Source organism: Rhinolophus sinicus, chromosome 18 (assembly GCF_057876585.1).
Source record: "Rhinolophus sinicus isolate RSI-liver-muscle chromosome 18, RSI-T2T, whole genome shotgun sequence".
Lineage (NCBI taxonomy): Eukaryota > Metazoa > Chordata > Mammalia > Chiroptera > Rhinolophidae > Rhinolophus > Rhinolophus sinicus.
The window spans coordinates 46,416,635-46,439,331 of record NC_142518.1 but is presented as its reverse complement, the minus strand read 5'-3'; the positions used below and the strand labels follow the sequence as shown (position 1 = coordinate 46,439,331).

General features: G+C 36.4%; 1 protein-coding gene across 1 annotated transcript in view; it reads left to right on the top strand.

The window, feature by feature from the left end:
- The window catches only part of CYSLTR1 (cysteinyl leukotriene receptor 1), a 47,605-nt gene extending 26,033 nt beyond the window's left edge, over window positions 1-21,572 (top strand). The window contains exons 2-3 of the mRNA XM_019713593.3: window positions 14,728-14,812; window positions 18,648-21,572. Of these exons, the coding sequence (XP_019569152.1) occupies window positions 18,675-19,697 (1,023 nt within the window). The 5' untranslated portion in view covers window positions 14,728-14,812; window positions 18,648-18,674 and the 3' untranslated portion in view covers window positions 19,698-21,572. The remainder of the gene's footprint in view (window positions 1-14,727; window positions 14,813-18,647) is intronic.
- Window positions 21,573-22,697: the final 1,125 nt, after the last annotated feature.

Genomic DNA, 22,697 nt, shown 5'->3' with positions numbered 1-22,697 from the left:
GTGAGAAGTGAAGAAAAAAATAACTGAAATGAAGAATGTACTAGAAGGAATCAGCAGCAGACTAGATGAAGCAGAGAATCAAATCAACAATTTGCAAGAAAAGTAGCAGAAAACATCAAATCAGCACAGCAAAAAGAAAAAAGAATTTTTTAAAAATGAGGATAGTTAAAGGCACCTCAGGGAAAACATCAAGCATACAAACATTTGCATCATAGGGATACCAGAGGAGAAGAGAGAGAACAAGGAACTGAAAACCTATTTGAAGAAATAATGATGGAAAACTTCCCTAACCTGGTGAAGGAAATAGACATACAAGTCCAGGAAGTGCAGAGAGTTCCGAACAAGATGAAATCTAACAGGCACACACTGGGACATATCATAATTAAAATAAAATATATTAAAGAGAGAGAATCCTAAAAGCAGGAAGAGAAAGGCAACTAATTACTTACAATACAACTCCCACGATTGTCAGCTGATTTCTCAACAGAAACTTTGCAGGCCAGAGGGATTGGCAGAAAATAATCAAAGTGATGAAAAGGACCTTCAAACAAGACTGCTCTACCCAGAAAGGCTATCATTTAAAATTGAAAGAGAGATAGTTTCCCAGATAAGATAAAGCTAAAGGAGCTGATCACTATCGAATATGTAATGCAAGAAATGTCCAAGTGACTTCTTTAAAAAAAGAAGTGGACAGGGGGAAGGACATAAGGTTGAATAATAAAATAGCAATAACTATCTAACAACAATCAGTTTAAATGTAAATTGATTAAATACGCCAATAAAAAGACATATGGCAGCTGAATGGATAAAAAAACAAGACCTATACATATGTTGTCTACAAGAGACCCACTTGAGATCAAAAGACACACACAGACTGAAAGTAAAGAGATGGAAAAAGATATCTCTTGCACATGGAAACAAAAACAAGCTGGTGTAGCAATACATACATCAGACAACTAGACTTTAAAACAAAGGCTATAATAAGAGAACAAGAGGGATATTACATAATGACAAAGGGATCACTCCATCAAGAGGATGTAACCCATGTAAACATTTATGCCCCAACATAGGAGCATCAAAATAGATAAAGCAAATACTGAATAAAATAAAGGGAGAATCAACAGTAATACAAGCATAGCAGGGGACATTCACACCCTATTGACACCAATAGACAGATTTTCCAGACAGAAAACCAACGAGGAAACAGTGGCTTTAAATGCCACACAACCAGGTGGATTTAACTGATATTTTTACAACATTTCACCCCAAAGCAGCAGAATATACATTATTTTCAAGTGCACATGGAACATTTTCGAACACAGACCACACATTAGGCTACAAAAAAGTCTCAATAAATTTAAGAAAATTGAAATCATATCAAGCATCTTCTCTGACCACAGTGGTATAAAACTAGAAATCAATTACAAGAAAAAAAAACTTGAAAAACATACAAACACTTGGAGACTAAACAGCATGCTAGTAAATAATGAATGGATTAACAGCAATATCAAGCAAGAAATGAAGATACATTGGGACTAATGAAAATGAAAACATAACAACCCAAAATCTATGGGGCACAGTAAAATCAGTCCTAAGAGGAAAACTCATAGCAATACACGCCTAAAGAAACAAAAAAAAATTTTTTTCAAATAAAAATTCTAACCTTACACTTATAAGAACAAGAAAAACAACAAAGTCCAAAGTGAGTAGAAGGAAGGAAATTATAAAGAGCAGAGTGGAAATAAATGGAGTCCAAAAACATAAAATATCAATGTTCAAAGACCTAGTTCTTTGAAAACATAAACAAAATAATAAAACTTTAACCAGGCTCATCAAGGAAAAAAGAAAGAGGACTCAAATAAAATAAGAAATGAAAGAGAAGCCACAAATGACACCACAGAAATACAAAGCATGGTAAGAAAATACTATAAGCAATTATACTCAAACAAATGGGACACTGGAAGAAATGGATAAATTACTAAAAACATACCATCTTCCAAGACTGAGTCAAGAAGAAACAAAAATTCTGGACAGAGAGATTACTACAAACAAAATCAAATCATAAATCAAAAAGCTCACAACATACAAAAGTCCTGGACTGGATGACATCATGGGTGAATTTTATCAAACATTTAAAGAATTAACATCTATCCTTTACAAACTATTCCAAAAATTCAAGAGGAGAGAAAGGTCCCAGGCTCATTTTATGAAGCCACTATTATACCCTGATTTCTTTACTTTTTTTATTTTTATTTTTTTTGCATTCTACTTTATCCCGGCATCACTTATTTATTTATTGATTGATTGATTTATTGGGGTGACAATTGTTACTAAAATTACATAGATTTCAGGTGTACAATTCTGTATTACATCATCTATAAATCCCATTGTGTGTTCACCACCCAGAGTCAGTTCTCATTCAATCACCATATATTTTATCCCCTTTACCTTCGTCTACCATCCTCCTCACCTCTTACCCTCTTGGTAACCACTAAACTATTGTCTGTGTCCATGAGTTTTTGTTTCTCATTTGTTTGTCTTGTTCTTTTGTTGTTTTTGGTTTATATACCACATATCAGTGAAATCATATGGTTCTCTGCTTTTCCTGTCTGACTTATTTTGCTTAGCATTATACTCTCAAGATCCATCCATGTTGTCAAAAATGATCTTATATTATCTTTTCTTACTGCCGAATAGTATTCCATTGTGTATACATACCACAACTTCTATATCCATTCATCTATCGAAGGACATTTTGGTTGTATCCATGTCTTGGTCACCGTAAACAAAGCTGCAATAAACATTGGAGCACACGTGACTTTATATATAAATGTTTTCAGAATTTTTGGGTTGATAACCAGGAGAGGGATTGCTGGGTCATATGGTAATTCTATTGCAATTTTTTGAGGAACCTCCACACTGCCTTCCATAAGGACTGCAACAGTCTGCATTCCCACCAACATAGTACGAGGGTTCCTTTTTCTCCACAGCCTCTCCAACACTTGTTACTCTTTGTCTTGTTCATGGTACCCATTCTGACTGGGGTGAGGTGATATCTCATTGTGGTTTTGATTTGCATTTCTCTGATGATTAGTGATGTTGAGCATTTTTTCATGTCTATTTGCCATTTGTATGTCCTCTTTGGAGAAAGGTCTCTTCAGTTCCTCTGCCCATTTTTCAATTGGGTGGTATGCTTTTCTGTTGTTCAGTTTCATGAGTTCCTTGTATATTTGGGGGACTAGCCCTTATCGAAGGCACTGTTTGCAAAATCTTCTCCCATTCAGTTGGTTGCCTCTTTATTTTGTCGATGGTTTCTTTTGCTGTGCAGAAGATTTTAAGTTTCATATAGAATCATTTGTTTATTTTAGCTTCTACTTCCCTTGCATTTGGAATCAAATTCATAAAATGCTCTTTGAACCCAAGGTCCATAAGTTTAGTACCTATGTTTTCTTCTTTGCATTTTATTGTTTCAGGTCTTATGCTTAAGTTTTTGATCCATTCTGAATTAATTTTGGAACATGATGACAGATAGCAGTCAAGGTTCATTCTTTTGCACGTGGATATCCAATTCTCCCAGCACCATTTATTGAAGAGTCTGTCTTTTCTCCATTGTGTGTTTTTTACTTCTTTGTCAAAAATTATCTGTCCATATTTATGTGCATTTATTTCTGGGTTCTCAATTCTATTCCATTGTCCTATGTGTCTGTTTTTCTGCCAATACCATCCTGTTTTGATTATTGGGGCCCTGTAGTACAAGCTAAAGTCAGGGAGTATGATACCTCCAGGATTGTTCTTTTTTCTTCAGATTGCTTTGGCTATTCGGGGTCTTTGGGGTTCCAAACAATCTAACGATTTTTTGTTCTATTTCTTTAAAAAAAAATGCCATTGGGCTTTTGATGGGGATTGCATTAAAACTCTATATTTCTTTAGGTAATATGGCCATTTGAACTATGTTGATTCTTCCAACCCATGAGCACGGAATGTCTTTCCATTTCTTTGTGTCTTCTTCAATTACTTTTAAAAATGTCTTATAGTTTTCAGCATATAGGTCTTTCACATCCTTGGTTAAGTTTATTCCTAGGTATTTTATTCTTTTAGCTGCAATTGCAAAAGGAATTGTTTTTGGTATTTCTTTTTCTGAGATTTCATTGTTAGTATATAGGAATGCAACGGACTTTTGTATGTTGATTTTGTAGCCCGCAACTTTACTATGTTTTTCGATTGTTTCTAATAGCCTTTTGGTGGAGTATTTAGGGTTTTCTATATATAGCATCATGTCATCTGCAAAGACTGACAACTGAACTTATTCATTCCCAATTTGGATGCCTATTATTTCTTTCTCTTGCCTGATTACTCTGACAAAGACTTCCAACACTATGCTGAAAAGCAGAGGTGATAGGAGACAACCCTGTCATGTTCCTAAACGTAGAGCAAAGGGCTTCAGTTTTTCACCATTAATTATGAGATTAGCTGAGGGTGTTTCATATACAGCCTTTATTATGTTAAGGTGTTTTCCTTCTATACCTATTTAATTAAGTGTTTTAATCATAAATGGATGTGGCATCTTGTCAAATGCTTTTTCTGCGTCAATTGATATAATCATGTAATTTTTGTCCTTCATTTTGTTTATGTGACGTATCACATTGATGGATTTGTGGATGTTGAAGCATCCTTGTGCCCAATGGATGAACCCCACTTGGTCATGATGAATAATCTTTTTAATGCTTTGTCGTATTCAATTTCCTAGAATTTTGTTTAGCATTTTTGCATCTGTATTCATCAGAGATATTGGTCTGTAGTTTTCTTTTTTGTGTTGTCCTTACCAGGTTTTGGTATCAGGATAATGTTGGCCTCATAAAATGGGTTAGGGAGTACTCTCTCTTCTTCAATTTTTTGGAAGAATTTGAACAGGATTGATATTAGATCCTCTTTGAGGTTTGGTAGAATTCACTAGTGAAGCCATCTGGTTCAGGACTTTTGCTTTTGGGAAGGTTTTGGATGATTGATTCAATTTCGTTACTGGTGATCGGTCTGTTTAGACTGTCCAGTTCCTCATGGTTCAGCCTAGGAAGGCTATATGTTTCTAAGAACTTGTCCATTTCTTCTAGGTTATTGATTTTGGTGGCATATAGTCCTTCATAGTATTCTTGGATAATCCTTTGTATTTCTGTGGTGTCCGTGATAACTTTCCCTTTTCCATTTCTGATTTTGTTAATTAGTGTCTTCTCTCTTTTTATCTAAGTGACTCTAGCCAAGGATTTGTCAATTTTGTTAATCTTTTCAAAGACCAGCTCTTTGTCACATTAAAATTTATATTGTCTTTTTGTTCTCTATGTCATTTAGTTCTGCTCTGATTTTTGTTACTTCCTTTCTTCTGCTGACCTTCCGTATCATTTGTTCTTCTTTTTCTTGTTCTTTAAGGTGTAACATGAGGTTACCTATGTGGGATTTCTCTTGTTTCTTGAGATAGGCCTGTAATTATATAAATTTCCCTCTTAAAACTGCTTTCACTGCATCCCAAAAATTTTGGTAGGATGTATTTTCACTGTCATTTGTTTCTATGTATCTTTTGATCTCTCCTCAAATTTCTTCTTTGACCTGGTCATTCTTTAAAAGTATGTTGTTTAATCTCCATGCATTTGTGTTTTCTCCTGCTTTCTTTCTGCAGTTGATATCCAATTTCAAAGCCTTGTGATTAGAGAATATGCTTGGTATGATTTCACTCTGCTTAAATTTGCTTAGGCTGATTTCATGTCGCAATATGTGGTCTATCCTTGAGAATGTTCCATGTACACTACAAAAAAATGCATAGTCTGATGTTTTAGGACGAAGTGCTCTATATATGTCAATTATATCCATTTCATCTAATGTGTCATTAGGGCTGCTATTTCGTTATTTATTTTCTGTTTGGATGATCTATCCATAGCTGTCAATGATGTATTTAAGTCCCCTAGTATAATTGTGTTTTGGTCAATTTCTCCCTTTAGTTCTGTTAGTAGTTGCTTGCTATATTTCAGTGTTCCCTGGTTGGGGGCATAAATATTGATGACTGTTATGTCTTCTTGTTGTATAGTCCCCTTTACCATTATGAAATGTTCATCTTTGTCTCTTGTTACCCTTTTCACCCTGAAGTCTGTTTCATCTGATATCAGTATGGTTACACCTGATTTTCTCTGGATACCATTTGCTTGGAGTGTCAATTTCCACCCTTTCACTTTGAGTCTATGCTTGTTCTTGTAACTGAGATGTGTCTCTTGGAGACAGCATGTGGTTGGGTTTATTTTTTTGATCCAGTCTGCTACTCAGTGTTTTTTTATTGGTGAGTACATGCATTTATATTTAGGGTGATTATTGATATGTAAGGGTTTCCTGTCGTTCTATCTTCAGTTTTCTGGTAAGGCTTTGTCTCCATTGTTTCTTTGCCTTTTTGTTGTTGTCTATTATTTCTCTGTGGTGGTATTCTATGATGTTTTCCTCTGTTTCTTCTTTTATTACAATACATATTTCAGTTCCGTTTTTTTTTTTTTGAGTGCTTTCCCTTACGTTTCTGTAAAAGAAAGTTTGATATTTAGAGTATTCCATTTTCTTCAGCACGCTTACTTTCTCCATTCCCATATTCTGGTTCAGGCCTTTTCTCCCCATTTTATATTTTAGTTGCCACAAATTGTCCCTGTTGATGGTGGTCGAATAACGTCCTTTAGTATTTCTTGTAGTGCAGGTCGTCTATTATAAAATTCCCTCAGCTTCTGTATGTCTGGAAAGGTCTTTATTCCTCCTTCATATCTAAAGGATATCTTTGCTGGATATATTATTCTTGGCTTGTAATTTCTCTCTTTCAATAGTTTGAATATTTGGTTCCACTCCCTCCTGGCTTGTAGAGTTTCTGCTGAAAAATCTGATGATAATCTAATGGGCTTTCCTTTGTAGGTTGCCGTCTTCTTTTCCCTGGCTGTCTTGAGGATTCTTTCTTTGTCGTTGATTTTAGAGAGCTTCAATACAATGTGCCTTGGAGAATGCCTGTTGAAATTGAGGTAATTAGGTGTTTTATTTGCTTCTTGGATTCGAGGTCCAGTTCTGTCCACAAGTTTTGGAAGTTCTCATCAACAATTTATTTGAATATATTCTCTGTTCCCTTCTCTCTTTCTTCTCCTTCTGATATGCCCATTATTCTTATATGGCTCTTTCTGATGGTGTCAGAAAGTTCTTGTAGAGTCCTTTCATTTCTTTTAAGTCTCAAGTCTCTTTCTTCTTCTCTCTGTGTCATTTCCAGGTTTCTATCTTCGATGTCACTGATTCTTTCCTCCATCTGGTCAACTCTACTACCTACACTGACTATTTCAATCTTAATGTCTTCTGTTGTGGTCTTAATCTCCAGAAATTCTATTTGGTTCTTTTTAAAAATTGCAATCTCTTTCATAAAATGCTCATGTTGTCCTTTGGTTGTGTTTCTGAGTTCATTAAACTGCCTTTCTGTGTTTTCTTGCATCTCGTTGAGTTTTTCAGAACTGCAATCTTCAATTCTCTGTCATTTAAGTCATATATTTCCATATCTTAATTTCCTTTTCTGGAGACTTTTCACTTTCTTCTGAGCTGTCTTGTTGCCTTGGTTATTCATGGCAATCACTGATTTATTCCATCCTTTCCTAGACATCTACAGGAGTGGCTTCTGCAATAGGTTGATAGGAAGAGTTCTTTCGTTTTCCAGTACTTGTGGGTAGAATGTTTTTTTTTCTCTCCAGCTGCAGTCTTTTTTTTCTCTCCACAAGTTAGTGCTGTGTTTTCTCTGCACTGTTCCAGCTTCTCACACAATGGGGGATTCCCTGGGAGACGGGCTTCTCCTCTGTCATAGTTCGCCTGAGTCACAGGGCACAGTGTCCGTGTGGGTATGCGGATAGCTTTTGAAGTTCCAAAGCTCTTCTTGCACCAGATTCAGATTCTATTTGTTTCAGCAGTTCTGTTTACTCCTGCAGGGATCCGCCCAGATAGGTGGGGCCAGGGACAGGGTGAGTTGTGAGAGGTGGCGCAGAGCAATGGCAGCGACCACCACCACAGCTGGTCCTGCTTCCACAGCTCCCTTCCCTTTCCTGGAACTAGTTGGGCTGCGAATCTGTGTCTGCGGTCCATGGTTCTTAGAACAGCAAATATTCTGTTCTTTTGATCTGACACTGCTACTCTTCTGCTTCTAGCACCGGGCTGGTTCTGGGGGGCGAGATCTGGGAGGGTTGGGAGGGGGTGGCTACTCTCAGTGCCCAAGGCTTCCATTCTCTGCTCAGTAGCGAGGGCTTAAACCATCGTTTCCAGCCTTCTTCCCTCAGTTTCTTCTCCGAGTTCTCTGCCGTGAGCGTTGGGTTCGGCCGTGTTATATGCTGTCCCCTCAGCCCTGTGCACCATAAATGGAGCCCTAGCAGTCCGATTTCTTCCCTCTCCTGCACGTGAGGTAGTTCCGGGATGCAGTGATCTCGGAGCACTGAGCTAGGTCTGCGTCCTGTGCCCGCGCAGCTCCTTCTCCGCACTTCTCCCTTCCCTTGTCCCCCACTCGTGCAATTTGCCCACCTTTACGTGTATTCAGTGGTGCACCTCTTCGTCTTGCCTGTCTGCTGTCCAGGGAGTCCTTTGTGGAGTTATAGTTTGTCGATTAGTTGTAAATTCCAGGGTAGATTTACAGAGGCTCACCTCACACCGCCATTTTGATATACCCTGATTTCAAAACCAGAAAAGGACATTACAAAAAAAGAAAATTATGAACCGATATCCCTCATGAACATAGATCATAGATCCAAAAATCTTCAACAAAGTATTAACAAACCGAGTTCAGTAATACAATGAAAAAGATTATACACTATGATCAAGTTGGATTTATTCTTAGGCTGCAATGTTGTTTCAATATCTGCGAATCAATTAACATGATAGACCACATAGGCAAAATGAAAGATAAAATCCTATGGTCATATCAATAGATGCAGAAAAAAAATTTGACAAAATTCAGCATTGATTTATGATAAAAACTCAGCAAAGTGGGAAAAGAGGGAATGTATCTCAACATAATAAAGGCCATATACGACAAACCCACAGCTAACATCACACTCAACAGAGAGAAGCTAAAAGTGTCCTCTTTAATATCAGGAACAAGACAAGGATGCCCATTTTCACCAGTATTATTCAACATAGTATTGAAAGCCCTAGCCACAACAATCGAGAAAAATAAATAAAAGGCATCGAAATTAGAAAGGAAGAAACAAAATTGTCATTATTTGCAGATGACATGATGCTATATAATCAGAACCCTAAAGATTCCACCCAAAAAACTATTAGAAATGATAAATGAGTTCAGTAGAGGAATACAGATATAATATTCAGAAATCAGTTGCATTTTTATACATAAATAGTGAACTATCAGAGTAAGAAATTAAGAAAACAATCCCATTTACAAATGAATCAAAAAATAAAATACCTAGGAATAAATTTAATCAAAGAGGTAAAAGACCTGTACTTGGAAAAGTATGAGACATTGAAGACAGAAATTAAAGATAACATAAATGGAAGCATATACTGTGCTCGTGGATAGGAAGAATTAACATCGTTTAAAAGTCCATACTACCCAAAGAAATCTATAAATTCAATTCAATCCCTCTCAAAATACCAATGGCATTTTTCATAGAACAAATAATCTTAGAATTTATATGGAATCACAAAAGACCACAAATAGCCACAGCAATATTGAAAAGGAAGGACAAAATTAGAGGTATCACACTACCTGATAGAAAACTATACTACAAGGCTATAGTAATCAAAACAGCATGGTACTGGCATAAAAACAGACACATAGAGCAACAGAATAGAGAACTCAAAAGTAAATCCATGCCAATATGGTCATTTCATCTATGACAAAGGAAACAGGAATACACAGTGAGATAAAGACAGTCTGTGGGGACAGAGCCAGGAGTGCAGTTTCCAGGTTCTGGGCCTCACATGGAAATGTGCTGCATCAGGTAGTAAATGAACATCAACTATGATTGGATGGCCATCATCTGTGGCTTGTTGGCTGTCAGCTGTAACCAGTGAGCCATTGGCCACTAATATAACTGCCGTGGCTATGCTAGCAGAAAATGGGAGCTAGCAAGAAGATGGTGGTTGAGCTAGCAAGAGTGGATTGCAGTTAGCACGGCGGATTGCAGCTAGCAAGTGAGGTGGGTTGGCATAGAGAAGTGGACGGCAGGCTGTGGATAGTGTGGCTCCTGCTTCCTGTGTCTCCAACCCAGCCGCCAGCGAGAATATAGTGATTCCCCTATCTATGGCTCCGTGGGTGTTCCTTTTTGGCCTCACCATGTCCTGCATTCTAATATGGGGAGCAGGACTAGAGATCCCGCATGCCGCCCTGCATGACACAGTCTATTCAATAAACAGTGTTGGGGAAACTGGACAGATACATGCAAAAACAAAAACAAACAAACAATAAAAAACAATGAAACGGCACCACCTTCTTACACCATATACAAGAATATACTCAAAATGGATTAAAATCTTAAATGTAAGACCCAAAACCACAGAACTCCTAGAATAAAACATAGACAGTGAACTCTCTGACATTGATCTTAGTAGTATTTTTTTTCTGATCTATCTTCGAGCGGAAAGAAAACAAAAGAAAAAGTAAACAAATGGGACTATGTAAAACTAAAAAGTTTTTGCACAGCAAAGAAAACCACCAACAAAAGAAAGGAGAGCCTCCTGAAAAGGAAAAGATATTCACCAATGATACATCTGATAAAGAATTAATATCCAAAATGTATGAAGAACTCATACAACTCAACACCAAAAAAAACAAACAATCCAATATAAAAATATGGGCAGAGAACCTGATGAGACATTTCTCCAAAGGGGACATACAGACCGCCAATAGACATAAGAAAAGATATTCAATGTCACTAATCATCAGAAAATGCAAATTAAAACCACAATGAGATATCATCTCACACCTGTCAGAATGGCTATTATCAATAAATCAACAAAGGTTGGTGAGGATGTGGAGGAAAGGGAAACCTCGTGAACTGTTGGTGGGATTGCAAATTGGTACAGCCACTAAGGAAAACAGTTTAGAGGTTCCTTAAAAAACTAAAAATAGAACCACTTTATGACCCGGCAGTTCCATTTCTTTTTATTTATCTTTTGAAATCCAAAACACTAATTTGAAAAGATATATGCATGCCTATCTTCACCGCAGTGCCATTTACAATAGCCAAGATATGGAAGCAACCTGAGTACCCAGCAATAGACAATTGGATAAAGAAGAGGTGGTACATATATACAATGGAATATTACCCGGCCATAAAAAAGAATGAAATCTTGCCATTTGCCACAACATGGATGGACCTAGAGGGTATTGTGCTAAGTGAAATAAGTCAGACAGAGAAAGACAAATACCATATGATGTCATTTATATGTGAAATCTAAAGAACAAAATAAACAAACACACAAAACAGAAACAGACTCACAGATACAGAACACAAATTGATGGTGGCCAGAGTGTAGGAGGGTTTGAGGACTGGGTGAAAAAGGTGAACGGGTTTAAGAAATACAAATTGGTAGTTACAGAACAGTCACAGGGATGTAAAATACAGCATAGATAACATAGTCAATAATGTTGCAACAGCTATGCATAGTGCCACATGGGTCCTAGTCTAATCGTGGGGATCACTACATAAATTGTATAATTGTCTAACCACTATGCTATACACCTGAACCTAATATGAAACAATATTTAATTGTAACTGAAATAAATAAATAATTCATTTTTTTAAAAAGGAAAGTACAAACAAAATCCTACTGGACTTCAAAGGAGAGACATATTAAATTAGGTTGAGAGGCTCAGGAATGGCTTTTCGTTTGCCTAGAAACAAACAAACAAGCACACAAAGAGGCACTGCTATCTTCACTTAATAGAAGACATGGCCTGGGGACTACCTTGGGTCACTTGTAGATCATCAGCTCTACTTAGAGAGCACAACAGTCACTGCATTCTTAGGTTGTTCTACTGCAGCAAGAATAAAGAGCACTGTATAAGAACTGGGACATCATATTCTTAGATTGTCTCAGGGCTCTCTTAGTTACCACGTTCAATGGAATCCAAACCAGGTTACAACCCATATCAGGTTACACGTTCAATGGAGGCTAAGGGCTGAGGGAAAGAGAATATATATAATATGATACAATATGATACAATACAATACATTATATAATTACATATACTGTTTCCCTGAAAATAAGACCAAACCAGAAAATAAGCCCTAGCATGATTTTTCAGGATGACATCCCTTGAACATAAGCCCTAATGTACTTTTGGAGCACAACTTAATATAAGACCTGGTTTTATTTTTGTGGAAACACGGTAGTGTTATATTATATTGTACTATAATATGATATGATATATATAATCAAATAAAAGTTCTGAGTAACTCCTGAATTAAATAACTGAAATAAAAAGTCATACGCGTATATGTACACTTTCAGTTTAACACTTCTCCTTCACCCACCCAATCACCGATATAAGAATAGTGGAATCCTACTGACGCTGCTGTCAGAGACAAGAGTTCTCAAACTGAAAAGGAAAGAGAGGCAAGGAGTGAAAGTTTTGGTTACTTGCTAGGTGAAAAGTTCATATCACTAAAGCAAGCATAGAAGACATCTCAGAATCCCAAACTTGAGAAAACACTACACTGTTACACAGCCAATGCAACATTTACTCACTTGTGCATGTAACGAGTGGGCTAAATTTTAATTGCACAGCAACCATGGAAATGGATAACTAGTATATTAGTCTGATAATATTAAACTTTTCATAGATGGATCTTAGAAATTCATTAACTTGCTTTCTCTTTCCACATGAGGGAGAAATGAAAGTTTTGTCTAAGCACAAAACTGTGAAAGAGCCAAAGTTAATTTTCTCCATATATAAGATGAGTATGATCATAATTTCAGGATTAGAACAGATTTTTTTCAACTGCATGCAAAAGTGTTGAAATCTGAATAACGTCTATAGGTTGTACCAATTTCCTGGTTTTAATAGTGTACTACAGTTATGTAATATACTACAATTGGGGGGGACTGGGTGGAATCTCCCTCCATACTAACTTCCTATGAATCTATAATTATTTTTAAATAAAAACAATACTATTGTGTAAAGTGGTAAAAAGAAAGGATTTTTTTCGTTCAATATTCAGTTAGAATATCTTTATTGATTAGAGACCTAGGACAAGCTAAACCAAAAATAAAAAAAATGTTTACTGCTTGAATAACAAAATATAAAAGCCAAGTCTGTCTGAGTAATTCCTCACCTGCAACGCGTACTTCACCCAGACTGCTGGTAATAGGTTATCCACATCAACTCCTTACCTGTAGAAAAAGGGGAAATTCAGAAAGCGAGAATAAATTGAAGAAGATCTGAAAAATGATTATGTGAATACAGGGTGGACCGAAACAGCAATATCATAGCTGTAGGTTCAGGTTCTTACTTTTAAAACTTGTCTGTTTTATATTTTTTGCATTTTCTTTTTTATTTCCTTTTTTTCAGTAGCGTTCCTTTGGAAAATTCCAGCCTATTTATACTTGTTAAGAATAAACTGGAGGAAGATGTTTATTTTGTTGGCACTTAGACCACAGACCAATGAAAAGTGGCAAGCCTCTGGGATCCTTGCAGACAGGGATGAAAGTTGCCATAGGGCAACACAAATTTAGAACAAAAGTGTTCAAGTTGCTACTGGTCCAAGAAAGCTCTTCTTTGCTCATTTCTTTTTTTTTTTTTTTTTTAATTAAATTTATTGGGGTGACAATTGTTAGTAAAATTACATAGATTTCAGGTGTACAATTCTGTATTACATCATCTATAAATCCCATTGTGTGTTCATCACCCAGAGTCAGTTCTCCTTCCATCACCATATATTCGATCTCCCTTACCCTCATCTCCCACCCCCCAACCCCCACCCCCCTTACCCTTTGGCAACTACTAAACTATTATCTGTGTCTATAAGTTTCTGTTTCTCATTTGTTTGTCTTGTTGCTCATTTCTTGAAGATTTGTTATACTTTGGTAGATTTTTCTGATATAGTTTAATTGAAGAGAAGAGATATACAGTCATGAAAAGTTAACTATACAAACTACAAAACAGTTGATCTCCAAGAGCATATATGCCAAATTAGTGATGTAAACAATAACTGCTATTATGAATTTTTAGGGAGAAGAGTCCAAAATCCTCTAAGACATCCTTCCTTCAAGGAAAACTGTTCCTAATCTATCCCAGACAGATATACTTGATATTTTTAATGTTGTAACTCTTCTTCCTAGTAAACTAGATCCTTAAATATGATCTTCCAAATTATTTCCTCTTTGAACTTTGTAATAAACTGTGTAGAAGAGAAAATGGAAAATATGGTTTCATAGAGAAAGAAGTATTTTTATAATAATGTTTTCCTCTTTAGATACAGAAGCTACGTGCACACAGCAGCAAACATCTGTGATCAGCCCTGGTCTGTATTCCAAGTTTCGCCCCTGGGGATATAAACATGAATGGAGGGAAAAGAATGAGGCACAGAATGCAATAACTATTCCTAAGTCTGTCAGTAGAGCTTTGATATTCCATCACACACCCTGGATCTGTGCTGAAGGCTGTTAAGCTCCCATGACCCTTCTGGACTGCTTCTAAGGTCATTAACTTCCTTTTCAATCTTATGATTTCAGCTTAGCCTTCATCTGCTATTACATCATAAGAGGAACTGACCACTAACCAGAACATTTGTGAAGAGTACTGCAGCATCACAAGGAGGTATGGCTCCATTTTCTAAATGATTCTTATTTTTATCAACTTGCAAATTATCTTAACAAATTAACTTTCTTCATCATCTGCACTAAAAATTAATTTCATTTATGTTTATTGCTTCTTTATATTAATCAATTAATAACCCATTTGTTTTGGGTTAAGATGGCTCTTACCATATTGTATTGTAACCTCTCCACACTTCTGAAACATCATTCCTTCCCCCACCAGACTGTGAGCTGCTTAAACACAGGGATGAGATCTTAGCCATCTCCATATAGCGTGCGTCTCATTATTGGAAGATCACAGTAAATTCTATAAAAAGGAATTAAATGTTGTTTGAGATAAGCAAAGCCATCATCTGTAAAATGACTGGCTGAACTAAATGATCCCTACCCCAGGATTTATTATTTGTTTGAAAGCCTTACAGTCTTGTTTTTAACAGCTTAATATAGGTCATTGACTTGACTTAGTTATAAATAAACAATTGAACCTAAATACAGAAATTACTAGGAAGGCTTATTTTGGTCTGGAAGGACTGGTAACTTTATTAATGGTACTAAAGATCATCTGTTTTGTTTTGTTTGTTTCTGTCTGTTTTTACTATCAGTTTTATTTGACATCTTTCACTCAGAGATATGGAAATTTCAAGTTTATTTAATTTATGATATTTAACAGACAAATAAATAAATTATTAATCTGTGTCAAGATACAGATTTTTTAAATCTGACAATCTTAAGGTTGATTTAGTGCCTTCCTTAATACTTTGGGAAGCAACTTAACAGAGCGACTTTAGGCTCTGAATCTGGAAAGGTTTTTTGTTTGTTTGTTTGTTTGTTTGTTTGTTTTGTTTTGTTTTGTTTAATTTTATTGGGGAATATTGAGGGACAGTGTGTTTCTCCAGGGCCAATCAGCTCCAAGTAGTTGTCCTTCAATCTAGTTGTGGAGGGCGCAGCTCAGCTCCAAGTCCAGTCGCCATCTTTATTCTTTAGTTAGTTGCAAGGGACACAGCCCACCATCCCATGAGGGAATTGAACCGGCAACCTTGTTGTTGCGAGCTTGGGCTCTGACTGAGCCATCTGGCCACGCCTCCAGAAGCTCAGTGGCAGCTTGTTGTCTTCAATCTAGTTGTGGAGGGCGCAGCTCACTGGCCCATGTGGGAATCGAACCAGCAACTCTTGTTCAGAGCTCACGCTCTATCCAACTGAGCCATTCAGCTGCCCCGGAAAGGTTTTTAATTATATCGGAATGGAAAAATAACTCTAAGTGATTTTGAATGATAAATAATACTTTCAAATGATAAACTTTTTCCATCATTCGTTTACTCATTGATTCAATTAACATTTATGAGTACTTATGGGCAAGGTACATATGTGTTATCCCTGTGTGTGACTCCTTCTTATATATCAACCAGATAGTCTGTGAGGGAAGATAACATATACATACAAATTATTTATCTGCAAGATATATTTAAAGTTCCCTAGAAGGGAAAACGATAGAAATTACTTTGGATAGAGGCTGAGAAGGCTGAAGGATGGGTAGTTTTCGCACATAGATGGAGGAAAGGGTATTTCAGGAAGAAGAAATCCATTTTAAAAGACAGACAGGTGGGAAAACAAGCCCTTGGTATAGTAAAATAGTTGTTTCATTGAACTTTAAGGTGTGCAAAGAGGAAAAATGAGAAAGAAGCTAGGAAACTTCAGCTGCAACCAGACTGTAGAGAGCCTTAAATATCAAGCCAAGAAATCCAGATTTTATTCTGAAGGCACTCAGGAAACATTGGAGGTTTTAGAGCAAGGACATGACATAATTGGAAGCTATAATGTATGGAAAATTATTCTGGAAAGAGTTTGTGGCAGGGCATAGTGAGGATTGGTGATGGTAATTACCTAATACCTTTCAAGTGTAGGTCTTAAAAAAAGGCTGTATCAAAAATCTCAACAGCACCATCTAGTGCCTCACAACATAACACTGCCCGATTTGGGGAAAACCCAAGAAAAGGCTAACAAAAAAGACTAGATTAAGTTTAGGTGGTTTCCCTTTCTTGCGCAATTTCATCTGCGTTCAGAGAACAAATGGTGAAAGAGGCAGGTAACAGGAAAGCAAACTAAGAAATAATGCAGAGGTTGGGAATAGTGAACTAATTTTTCTCTATGATCCTAGATATACCCTCAGAATGATTCATCTTCAATTTTTTTTTTATCATATACCAACAGTTCTTACGAAAATAATGGCATTTTTTTCAATGAAAGGGAAGAAATGGAACAACTAGCCGGGATGGATGGATGAAACCTCTTCACAGCAAATATAATTGCTAGTAGTACTAAGCCTAGGAAGTTACATCCCAACTACAATCACTACTGTAGCTATCTGTTTCTATGTCCCTAAGGCAGAGACAAGATTAGTCCCCTCCATTTCTGACAGTTGTTGCACTTTATAAATCCCAACTCCTCTCTTACTAGGGAACAAGAGCTGTGTTAAAGGCCAAAAAATTCAGACTTCAATCAAAGGTTGTTCATCATATTATATATGGATGAGTTGCTCCCACCTTCTTAAAGAATAAAGGAAAATAATCTGGAGGAACACTAAAGATATCACTACTTTCACACTATCTTATCCCCATTTCTCTCTGATCAGAGCTTGTTGGGTGCCCTAATTGACTGACCTGATATAGTTGAACTAGGCTAGACCAAGTGACACCTTCTTGCTATAAGAGAAATGGACATGTATTGTTGAACAGTAAGGCTTTGAGTATGAGTCTATGAAGAGAACAAGGATGAACAGCTACAATATTTTCACCCAGAAAGTATATTCCAACTAGTTATGCTACATTTTTCCTCAGAGCCTTAACTTATGGCACAGATTTTAGAAATGCATTTCACCTCTTTGTACTATTTTCCTCATTAAAATAACTGGATGACTTCTATAATTAGTCCAGCCTTGGTGTTCTGTGGTTCTAAATAAAGTCAACCATGTTCTAGATTAAGATTATCTCCCAGAGGAGTGAGTTCCATTGATAACAAATCCGATTATTTTCCCTAGGTAGAAGTATCATCCAACAAACGTTACCTAGGAGGCCATCTTTTGGGGGGAACCATGCATTCTCACCCAGATTTTATTTTCCAAGAGAATTCAGTGCTCTGCCAATAGATAGATAGATGATAGATAGATAGATAGATAGATAGATAGATAGATAGATAGATAGATAGATAGATTCACATTTATGAAACTACTATCTTAATAGTATCAATGGTTTAAATGACAAAGAAGAGGATCTGGGATCATTTCAGGAAAATTCATATAAAAGTATAAATTGTATAAATCTATATCATTTTGGTTACACAGATTGGCTTTCTTTTTCTGGCTATTTCCCTTCATTAGACCTTTTTAAATCTTTAGACCTTTTAATTCATTAGACCTTTTTAAATCTTTTTTTTGTTATATTTTTCATTATTAAAAACACTTTTTTCTTCAAAAACAAAAACCACTATTATCTTTAGAGCTTTTCTCTCATCAAAAAACAAACTCAGTTAAAAGGAAGATTTACAGAATAGTACTTGAGAGATATGACTTAAAATAAGGCAAAGCTGTTTTAGCTAGGTCTTAAAGATTAAAAGGAAGTCTATCAGCAAACATGGGAGGAAAAGAAGGGATAAAAGAGTGCCTGTAAGATCCAAACCCTTCTAGAGACAAGGTGCACCTGAATCCCTCCTCATTGCCACACCATCCTTGCTTCCTGCTGTGGTCAAAAAAGTATACATAGAGACACTATAAAATGAAACCTTAGTAGCTCCTGTATTTATGGTCTGGTAAAAACTGACAATTTTTTAAATATATATTGTAGGTACCAAGCAGACATTCCTAGAGAAACATGGATGGAGTTGGAAATCTGACAGTATCTTCTGCCAGTAATAACACATGCAATGACACTATTGATGACTTCCGCAATCAAGTATATTCCACCTTGTACTCTATGATCTCTGTTGTGGGCTTCTTTGGTAATGGCTTTGTGCTCTATGTCCTCATAAAAACATATCATGAGAAGTCAGCCTTCCAAATATACATGATTAATTTAGCAGTTGCAGATCTACTGTGCGTGTGTACACTGCCTCTCCGCGTGGTCTACTATGTTCACAAAGGCATTTGGCTCTTTGGTGACTTTTTGTGCCGCCTCAGCACCTATGCCTTGTATGTCAACCTCTACTGTAGCATCTTCTTTATGACAGCCATGAGCTTTTTCCGGTGCATTGCAATTGTTTTCCCAGTCCAGAACATTAATGTGGTTACACAGAAAAAAGCCAGATTTGTGTGTGCTGGCATTTGGATTTTTGTGATTTTGACCAGTTCTCCATTTTTAATGTCCACATCTTACAAAGATGAGAGAAACAACACCAAGTGCTTTGAGCCTCCACAGGACAATCAAGCTAAAAATCATGTTTTAATCTTGCATTATGTTTCATTGTTTGTCGGATTTATCATCCCTTTTATTATTATAATTGTCTGTTACACAATGATCATTTTGACCTTACTAAAAAATTCAATGAAGAAAAATCTGTCAAGTCGTAAAAAGGCGATAGGGATGATTATAGTCGTGACAGCTGCCTTTTTGATCAGCTTCATGCCATATCATATTCAACGCACCATCCACCTTCATTTTTTACACAATGAAACTAAACCCTGTGATTCTGTCCTTAGAATGCAAAAGTCAGTGGTCATAACCTTGTCTCTGGCTGCATCAAATTGTTGCTTTGATCCTCTCTTATACTTCTTTTCAGGGGGAAACTTTAGGAGAAGGCTGTCTACATTTAGAAAGCATTCATTGTCCAGCATGACTTATGTACCCAAGAAGAAGACCTCTTTGCCAGAAAAAGGAGAGGAAATATTAAAAGAATAGTGTAAACCCATCTCCAATGTAAATCAATGAGAGTTTCCCAAGCATTATCTCAAATCATTTACAATAAAAATAAGAATTCCCATTAATAATTTATAAGTACTTAACTGAAGGTGTGCTTACAAATCTATCTTATTTATGCATCCACATTATTAGAGGTCCTAAAGATATTTTAAGTGTTAAAAATTCAGTCCACAACTATTAAATAAATTATAAATGTTTTTTGACCATTCACCAAAAGGGGGAGAATAATTGTGTATTGTCACTGTAAAAAAAATAGGTCCAAGATCAAGGTTTTCACCCTCAAACAAAAGCTATAAAAGGATAAGAACTAGCCTTTTAAGATATAAAATTAGTAAACAGTTCTCAATCATGCTAGCATATCCCTTTGTATACATGTCATCAGATGAGAACTAGAATGACCCAGGAGCTACATAAAATGTACCATTACCCTCTTCCTTTGTAGTATTGACCGGCTAGGCAAAGTAGGGCTATTTCTTCCAGAAGAGAATGTGCAAGTGCTAGAACAGCCGAATATTCAGCCAAATGGCCCTAAAGGCTCCATGCAATGTACAGTCTGGAAACTGAGGAAGATAGCCCTGGTCAAAGTTCAGTTTGTGTCCAATTTTCTTCTGCTCCTGACTCAGGCCCCCAAAAGAGAATGGTGGAATTTTTCTTGCTTATTGAGGTTCTTGTAGGGAATTCTCTCCCTACGTGACACACAGACCTTCCTTAGGAAACCAGGCAACTGGCATTCCTATATTTGAACAGAAGTAATTAAAAATTAATCTAAAGAAGATAAAAAGGGGTCTACTTTTCTACATGCTTATTACTGGGATCAAAATTAATTAAAATGGGTTTCTAAATAAAAAATTGAATATTAATATTGAAAATTGTTTTAAAAAGTACTTGTATTTATGCATATGTGTATAACTATATGTAAGATATTTTGCTCTATGATATGCATTTATGAATGGAAGTTACTTATAAACTTTTTTATTGTTTTATACTTTGTACTTTTGTATTGGCATGTTGACAGGAATATCAAAGATATGTTTACAATGGATTATATATTATACAGTGTTAGCTTTGTTCTTAAAACAACAAAAACAACTTGATTATGGCTAAAATATAATATCCATGGACAAGCTTTTGCTGAAGTGTGGTCTGTTCCTTAATTCTGTATTTCAAAAGGCACATTACCTCAGAGGAAATAAATGATAATAGTGAAGAAAAAGGAAAGTTATGAAAGCAGTTATTTCTGAATCTGCCATGTGTATGTTATTTCTATTTCATCTCAAATGTTGCAAACCTTTAGGGGGAAAATACTCAGAACATAAAGAGAGAGGACTTCTAAGGCATAGTAATAACTGACATCCATTTATTTTTAACATACCTAAAATTTGGCAGTACCTATACTTTTACCCTATACCATTTTTTCCTTGCTTGACACAAAGATCAAACATAATATTCATCATAAAAGTCAGTCCTCATTTCTCATTTACTAAGCTTTCTGCTATTCAGTAAGAATAGTGTGGTAGAAGAGCCAGAAGACCTGGATGCTAATCTAGTCTCTATTATTTACTAGCGGTATAACTTTAAGCATGTGACATAAACTCTGATCCTCAGCTTCTATTTGTAAAATGGTAATAATAATACTTTTCCTGCCTTTCTTACAGGGCATTTTTGAAATTCAAATGTGATCATAATATACATAAATATGTTAACATACATATGTTAAAGTTTTACCTTAAAATGTATGTGAATAATTTTAAAGTATTTAGAGATGGTTTTGTTACTTAAATATAGTGATTCATATTTACTACATGAATTCTCAATTTTGAAAGAATTAAGACAAAATAAGGCTATAATTAAATTCTATTCCACAGTAAAGAATCTCGTTGCTTATTTATTCCTACCTCTAGAATTTTGCCTACATTCTCACTTCCACTCACCGTCCCACTTCTTCCCACACAGAAACATACCATACTTCAATCACCTACCAGCTCACCATGAAGTTGTTCTTTAATGTCATATGAATTTATGACCAATACCACACTGGTTAGTACTTAATTTTTCCCCCAACTTTTCTATATGTATTAGTATTTTTCTCCCAAAGTGGAATCATCACTTCACAGAATTCCTTGAAGTTGAAAAGTATACATTTAAATTTTCAAGTATATATTTGCCTAATATTTATTGAGCTTTTACTCTGTTTTAAGGCTTTATCTGTATCAATTCATTTAATGCTTAAAATTGCCGTGAGGTAGGTATCATTATTATCCCTGTTTTGCTGATTTAAAAACTGAGGCGCAAAGAAGTTAAGTAATTTGTCAAATGTCAGACACATGGTAAGCATGAGAACCAGGGTACAAATCTAGGTGATTCTGACAATCTGGGTAGGATGGAAGACTGCGGGGAAACCAAGGCATCCTCTTAAAGGGCCTGCAAACAGACTCTCTAACACCCAGACACACACCTTGGGCTCCAGCGGAGAGAAATTTGGGGAGTGTCAGAGACATACGTGGGAGCAGATTGAAATGTGTAGCTTCAAGATGAGGGCTGGAGGACAGTTGGCATTTGCTCTATGAGTCCTTCTCCAGTGCAGCAGGTAGGCTGGTGCCATCTTTCCTGTGTTGAGCCCACCCCCTACGCTTATGGCAAAATCTGAATCTGATTGGTCTGGTGAGCTCTGCAGCTCCGCCCTGCTGACTCACTGCAGCCCTGCCACACCCAACTCCCCGAATGATTGAGGAACTTTCTCCAAGAGTATCCAGCCCCACTCACAGTGCACTCTTCCTTGGAAAACAAACAACAGGTGGGTAGTGACTGGCCTCAGTGTACTCTGACACTTTTGCTGAGTACCTTCAGGCTTAGCACTGGCACCAAACAAGAATTTACATTAATCTGGTGACCATAACTCTTCCCACTATACTGACTCCCTGAGACTGCCTCACCCACTTGCATACCACACGAGGCTTTACCAGTGGCTGAACCTTAAGA